The sequence below is a fragment of the Oryza sativa genome, chromosome 2 (genome assembly GCF_034140825.1).
Source record: "Oryza sativa Japonica Group chromosome 2, ASM3414082v1".
NCBI classification, from domain to species: domain Eukaryota; kingdom Viridiplantae; phylum Streptophyta; class Magnoliopsida; order Poales; family Poaceae; genus Oryza; species Oryza sativa.
Genome location: NC_089036.1, coordinates 14,372,956 through 14,380,533, shown reverse-complemented (window position 1 = coordinate 14,380,533; position 7,578 = coordinate 14,372,956). Strand labels below are relative to the sequence as shown.

General features: G+C 41.9%; 1 protein-coding gene across 1 annotated transcript; it reads left to right on the top strand.

Moving 5' to 3' along the window:
- Positions 1 to 164: 164 nt before the first annotated feature.
- LOC4329224 (probable 4-hydroxy-tetrahydrodipicolinate reductase 1, chloroplastic) lies at positions 165 to 5,995 on the top strand. The gene is made up of 8 exons (NM_001416586.1): positions 165 to 508; positions 2,043 to 2,280; positions 2,819 to 2,952; positions 3,035 to 3,109; positions 4,406 to 4,507; positions 5,264 to 5,373; positions 5,462 to 5,549; positions 5,652 to 5,995. The coding sequence occupies exons 1-8, from the start codon at positions 293 to 295 to the stop codon at positions 5,718 to 5,720; spliced, it is 1,032 nt and encodes a 343-aa protein (NP_001403515.1). The 5' UTR covers positions 165 to 292; the 3' UTR covers positions 5,721 to 5,995.
- The last annotated feature ends 1,583 nt before the right edge of the window (positions 5,996 to 7,578 follow it).

Sequence of the window (7,578 nt, the reverse complement as noted above, 5' to 3'; positions counted from 1 at the left end):
TAAAACTCAATTAATCACACGTTATTATCACATCGTTTTGCGTGAAATACTTAATCTTCATCTCCAGGAGATTCAAACACCACCATTAGGGGTTTAAATCAAAATATAGACTTTGGGCCTTCGGGAATTTTTTAACCTCGGGCCGGGTTTTGAATGGGCCGTTCAAGGAAGAAAAAGAAAACGCCAAATCGCCCAAAACCCTAGACTCGGGCAGGGCTCACCTTCCTCCTCCTCCTTCGCCGCCGCTCTACGTCCTCTCCTCCGGCTACCAATATCCCAGAAACCTACCCAAATGCTCGCCTCCACCTTTGCCACGCACCCTGCTGCCGCTGCAGCCGCCAGGCGACGAGGTCCGATCCGCTGGCGCCTGCCGTTCTGTTCCCAAATCGTCACGGTGACGCTGAGGCGGCGGTTTCCAATGGCGAGGCTTTCGATCACGAACGCCCTCGCTAGCCAGAGCCTCGAGAGTGCCCCTGCGGCGCCTCCCAAGCACTCGTTCCCGATACTGGTAAGGTTGCTTGGTTTGGCTCTGCCCTTGTTGTGGATTTAGGAATTAGGGCCGGTTTGCTTGGTGTCCACACACCTCACTTTGCCAGATGTGTTGCATTGCCACACAAAATGCAATTTGATAAAAACTAACGAAGTTTGGCAATCCACAATTATACCGACCAACTAAGCACTAGGCTAACAAATTGTGTCATGCAGCGTGCCTAAGGTTTGGCATTGCAACCTTTGGCTGCCAACCAAACAGGCCAAGGCCATTAACTCGTACCTTTGGCATTGCCTAAGGAGTACTTGTTAGTGTTTACTTTAATTATGATTATCTTCCATCCGAAACTGGGAAATGTAGGAAAGGAGAAATGGCTGCAAAATGATTATCAACACAATAAAGGGATCTATTTACTTTTTTTTTCCTGTTCTGTTCCTTAATTCAGCCATTATGAATTAGTGTTGGCAATAATATTAGGGTTAATTGAATCCATGCCATTATAAATTCATCAGTTTTGATATATGCCACTACTATTCAACTATTTAGAGCCATGCCTTTATAATTTTTTAGGTATTGGAAATATACCACTACATACCCTTTTGATGCGTTTACTAAAATTTTTAGAACAAATTACCCTCATCTTCTTCCTTGGTCTCCTTCCATCTCTCCTGTTCATTTTCTTCCTCTCAATTCTTGATGCGGGTTCAGTGCAAGGGGTTGCCAATCGGGACAGGCTGGCTCGAGTCAGCTGTGCCAAAGATCGTTCATCTTCTTCCTATCCCATTTCTTGCACATGGTTGGTTTCCTGCAGCTGGAGGATGTACTGATAGTTAGTTGCTTTCTGCTCGACAAGAAGGTAGTGGAATGGAATTTGGGATGTTTGACCAACTCAATTAGGCACATAAAAAAGATGTTCAGTTTGAGATTATACTACAACAAAAATATAGAGTTTGGAAAATCTAACCGCTGTACTACTTTACTGAAGATAGAGTTCACAGTTCCTCCCTTCTAAAATATGCTTTTGAAAAGAGCATTGAAAAAAACTCAATCAAACTTGCCTTTTAGCTGCCTGAGTCACTTAATATGTTGTATTCAGTACTTCAGTTTCCAGACAATATCCTATAAAGCAATTTCATATATAGAAATGGGTGCGTAGCACCATGAAATGGAAGTCCGACAGGTTCGATTGCTTGTTTAGTTTCAGTTACTATGATTAGCACACGATATTAAAAAGCTGGTAGCTGCTGTTTTACCTTTTCATTAGTTTTCACGTCAACAATCATATATCGTGTTGAGCTGACCTGTTTTTTTTTTTTTTTTTTTACTTTGTTTGAGTGTTCTGTAAATTTAAGATCCAGACGTACTGAATTTTTCTCCTTGCAACATCTCCACATCATACTGTGATGCTTGAGTTTGAAGTTACTAAGATTAGTAATTACTTCCAAAATTTTCATTAAAGCACCGCTTAACTGCTTCTATGATTTACATTCCTGTAGATCCATTATTTTATTATCTCAGATTTCACTTATTATACCAATATTTACCTGTTTAGGTGAATAGTTGTACTGGGAAAATGGGGAAGGCTGTTGCTGAAGCAGCTGTATCTGCTGGTCTTCAGTTAGTTCCTGTATCATTCAGTGCTATTGAGGTTCCTGATGGAAAGGTTGAAATTTGTGATAGGGAAATTTATATTCGTGACCCATCTGAAGGAGAAAGTATTCTCCCTTCGATTGCTAAGGATTACCCAGATATGATAGTTGTTGACTACACTGTTCCTGATGCTGTTAATGGTGAGCATATAAATATTTTCTGTTGCTTGATCTCCTTATATGCTAAACTCTACCAAAAGTAAGCATTCCGTAATTGCATCAGCAAAAACTGCCGGTTGTTTATATCAGACAAATCCCTATCTCATGTTCAGCTCGAGCTTCTTCTACATAGTGCATACAACTGAACCTAGTTGAAAATTATCGTATATTTTGATGAATGGATAGAAGAGCAAGTTGTAATCATTAAGTTGTATGTTCGATTATAATGATCCCGTTAGCTTATGTATGTATGGTTGTCTGTTGTTCTGTTTGCAACTGTACAAAAAGAAACAGGAATATTTAACTACAGAATCCAATCTTCCTTAGTTGATATTCTATCGGAAGTAGGTTTGGCAGGATAGCCGCTACTGCTCTTCATCTTATGTCAGCCTTTTAACTTTTATTTATTAGTTAGTTAATTAAATTAAACTCTCTGATATGCTTTATGTTCCTTATTTTCATATTATTTGCTCACTATTATTGCTGCTAATCTGACATTTATGGTGTTTTTGATGTGCAGCTAATGCTGAGCTTTACTGTAAACTTGGATTGCCATTTGTTATGGGCACAACAGGTGGAAATAGGCAACTGTTGCACAAAACAGTTGAGGACGCAAACGTGTATGCTGTGATATCCCCACAGATGGGGAAGCAGGTATAACTATTTCCATTGCATGGTCAAGCTAATGATCTTCTCCTTATTAATACTGCTTACTCCTATTTTTCCTTCCAATTAGGTTGTCGCGTTTCTTGCTGCCATGGAAATCATGGCAGAGCAATTCCCCGGTGCATTTTCAGGTTACAAACTAGAGGTATAGTTTGATTTTTCCTTGCAAGCATTATAACTGTCTCTTTGTTCTTCATTCAACATCAAATTTGGTGCTTCAGTTGATTGATATGAGTTGTGTACTTGTATTCATTATGGGCTCAGTAATTTGCTTGCAATAATGTGCAAACAGAAAACTTTATCATATTAACTTGATGTTAGGAAGTTTATTAAAGAATCATGATGGTATTTAGCTCAGCAATTTCAGTTGGTATGGAAGTTTTAAGTGAGTGGAGTAACTAGTAAGTGGTAGAGAACTTATGAACCAAACCACTGGAACAGTATCCATGTGGAACTTACATGCTACATTAGGAACTGCAGAAATTAGCTATATCGTAGGAAAATGGAAGAAAGATCAGCGATATTTCTGTTAATTGGTAACCATTATGATGTATGATGCATTAATGTTCTAATCATTTGAATTAACTACCGTTAACACCCTGAGTATGCCTATCTTCTATCTGCATTTGTGCTTCAGTCCTAAACCACAGTGGTGGAGCTAGAATTGTAAGCCTGTGCTTGTACAACTGTACATGCCACATGAAAGTTAACTTTTCAGGGGTTTAGTCTTTGCAAAATTTATGACTGAGATGGTTAGACTCATAAGCTATTTGGAATCAGCCTCACATACGACTTACACTTGAAAAGTGCCTCCTCTTGACAAGTCAACACTCTATTTAGATGTTAAGCTCTATGGAACTTCACTTTGAAGCACAGATTCTTGCAAATTGAAACTTCACAGAAGATTTGGATTGACAACTCTATAGTGACTAGCTAAATGATCTATAAAAAATACATATCTACTATTCAGTGTCAACGGTGCTACCAGGCCCCTGCGCATTTACAGTTTCAGGGAACACATTTACTACTTAGGGAGATGTAGTTATAGGCGCAGGAACACATTTAGTACTTGACATATTTAGAGTCGGGGGTCCACAGTTATTACTTGTCAGACGCAGACCTAGAGCTTATTAAACCATTTAGAGTTTTCACCCTTTACATACTAGAAAGTACAGTTAGTATTTTAGTATAAATGTCCAGCAGGATGCATTCATTTGTTTAGTCGATAAGGATAACTCAGGCAGTAAGTTTATCTTATTTATCTCCACTGTGTGGTATTCATTCTGGTTTGGCTCTTGGAATCACATCCAGTTGTGAGTAGGTTTATCTTATTTGTCTCCATTGGAATCCATCTATTGTTATAACTGAATGTACATCATATACTTTAGTTTCATATTTTGCAGTGGCCCATGACTCTTCTTTGAAATAACAAAATTGGCAGGTCATGGAGTCTCATCAAGCTACAAAATTGGACATTTCTGGCACGGCCAAAGCTGTTATCTCTTGCTTTCAGAAGTTGGGTGTGTCATTTAACTTGAACGAGGTAAATGTTAACTGGAAGCTTACATGGTCAGAAAATCGTTATGTTGAATTTGTTTTTTATGAAACATTGTCATATCTGTCTTTCGCAGATTATTGTTAGTTTTAGAGGATTGCCATTTGCTTTCTCTTATGTAAAAATCAGTTTACGATTATGTAAGAAACTAAGCATGCATCTTCTGTTCCATTTCAAGAATGAGCTATACTAGATACTTAGATTTAATTAGTAGTACTAGTTTACTTGTCCCAATGTCTGTCTCTCAGAGTAACATGCTGCACACTGCAAATTCAGTGTTGGACAACCTGTCAGTACCTTTTAGGGTTGGTGCTTGATGTACTGTAAAATCTCGCTTTTTGTTTGGATCTAATATGTCTTAGGGTGTGTTCGGACCCAAGGGTTCCCAACCCCTCTCCCTTGAATTCCGCGTGCACGCTTTTCAAACTGCTAAACGGTGCGTTTTTTTTGTAAAAAGTTTCTATAAGAAAGTTGCTTAAAAAAATCATATTGATCTATTTTTGAAAAAAAAATAGCTAATACTTAATTAATCATGCGCTAATGGACTGCTCCGTTTTCCGTGCTGGGGTGATATGTTCCCATCCATCAGCAGCGAACACACTTTTATTAGGCTAATGGTCTTAAGGCTGATATCTAGTTTTGTTGAAGCAGCTTCTTGCATTGTAGTTTTGTTGGAGCATAACCAAAACCTCCTTGAGATGTTCTTCACAAACTCTCACACTGGTCTACATGTCTTTCTTGTAGGTTAAGCAGGTCCGGGATCCTCAGGAACAGCTTACATTGGTTGGTGTCCCAGAAGAACATCTTTCTGGTCACGCATTTCACATGTACCATCTCACTTCACCGGATGAGACGTAAGTAAACCTTTTCCTAGGTCTGCTGGATTCTATTGAGAGCCTTGACAAGCACAACGTACTGAGGTGATACCCCTTATTTATGCAGAGTTTCATTTGAGTTTCAACACAATGTATGTGGCCGTTCAATTTACGCAGAGGGAACTGTGGATGCTGCCCTGTTTCTCCATAAAAAGGTCAGAATCCAGTTACTGTTCATGGAATGTGACATATAAATTTCTCTGTTCTTAGGCGTGCTAGTGGCAAATAAGTTAACTGTCCTGCTACTGTTACTGCAGATACAATCTGGTGCCAACAAGAAATTATATGATATGATTGATGTCCTAAGAGAGGGCAACATGAGATGATCCTCTGTTGGTGTTATACGTGGTTATGTAACACCGATCTGTAAACTCAGATGCGCACCAAAATTAGGCGACTACTAAGATTTACCAATTTTCTATTGTAACAAATTGTAGTACCGTCGGATAGTAGTTTCCTCAGGAGAAAAAAAAAGTTTATCTCGAATGAATAATGAAGATGACTTCGTTTTAAAAAAATAAAAGAAGGGCAAAAGAATAAAAAACTGGCTAAGGCTTGAAAGCTGAGACCTTTTGAGCAGAATTTGTATCTGGTTTTCGGTAGGCGTGGTTTAATGGCCTAATGGGGTGTGACTGGTCCAAACAAATAGAAGGGACTACTTTTGAGTTTTGACAGAAAAAGTTCTCCTAAAACCTTTCAAATATAATTACACTACAAATGTAGAGTGTCCTATTTTCTACCAAAAATTGATAAATTGACCCTTTTGGAAAACTTGTTTTTAAGAATAGACTGCCAAATACTAATTGAAAAAATTAAGGTGGCAACGGTAGAGTTTGCCACATGCATTGTGCTGATGCCCTGTTTAAGGTGGCAACGGTTTGCCACGTTATCTAGGATCTGCGCGTATTATAAAGGGTTAATTCGATCCATGGTATTGCAAATTTGCGCGTTTAGAAAAATACTATTACAATTCGTTTGTTTGAAACCATGCCATTGATATTTTACAAAATTAAAACCGTACCATTGCCATCACATTTTTTATCCATTCCCTTCCCTTTTCGTCTTCTTCCTTCTTCTGTCTTCTCCCTTCTTTTTCCCGCAGCGAAGTTGAGTGCGTCTGCTACGTCGGCGGCGAGCACAGCGTCCGCGTGGCTTCACGCGTCGGCACAGCCGACGACGGCATCAACGTTGGCCACAGCGGCAACGCTGTGCTCGCCGTTCCTGTCGTTAGGGCGGCGTGCCTGCCCGCAGAGCCCCATCTTCAGGGGCTCTGCCACGAAGCTGTGGGTGGTGTAGCAGCAGCAGCCGCAAGCGCAACCACGTCATCCGCGCGGCTTCACGCTTCGGCGTAGTCGGCGGCGTCGTCGCCGCGGCGGCGCGCGCGGCGGGTCCTTCGCCGCCATCGCGGGGTGCTGCATGGAGAAGCTGCTCGGCGTGGTGCCCGACCGCCGCGGTGAGCTGTTTGCTCCCGATGACTCCTGCCAGCTCCGGCCGCCGCCTCGCCTCCTCTTCCTCCTCCATCTGGCGGGCTCTAGCACCAGCGCCTTGCCTACTCCGCTGCCGCCGGCGCCAGCAAGCTGGCTCTCCCGTTCCCGCGGCCGATCCGCGCGTCCCCACCTCGCTGGCAGCGTCGGTCTCCTCCTCAGTCCGCGGCGAACTCGAGCAAGCCTTGGTGAGGCAGGCATCATTATGCTCATATGGTTGCTGAATCCAGTGATACATCTTCATCGTCATCTTCATTTTCAGAAGAAAAGAACACCACCATAGGCTAGTACAGGAGGTGGAACAAGGGACTCCTTGCTGGAGCTGTTGCCGACGCAAAAGCAAGCGTGGTGCCTGTTGCCACCGGAGCTGTTGCCGACGCGCGCTGCCATGCGGCTCCAGCGGCGAGCTCCTGAGCATGCCGGTCGGGCTAGTGTGCCGCGGCTAGTGTGCTGCACCGGCCAGCTTTGTAGCACCAAGCTCACCGTCATCTCCGCGTTGCTTTGGAACTACACCCTGTCCGCCACGGCCAGGAAGGAAGAAGACGGGAGAAGGGAGGAAGAAGATGGAAAATGAAGGGAATACATGGAAAATGTTACGGTAGTGGCACGGTTTTAATTAATTTTGTAAAAGTTCAGTGGCACGGCTACAAATAAACGAATTATAATGGTATTTTTCTGAATAGTCAAATCTACAATAGTA

Coding starts and splice junctions, on each gene's coding strand:
- LOC4329224 (NM_001416586.1), top strand. CDS start 293: ATGCTCGCCTCCACCTTTGCCACGCACCCTGCTGCCGCTGCAGCCGCC. Junction 509..2,042: donor AGCACTCGTTCCCGATACTG/GTAAGGTTGCTT, acceptor TTACCTGTTTAG/GTGAATAGTTGTACTGGGAA. Junction 2,953..3,034: donor CCCCACAGATGGGGAAGCAG/GTATAACTATTT, acceptor CCTTCCAATTAG/GTTGTCGCGTTTCTTGCTGC.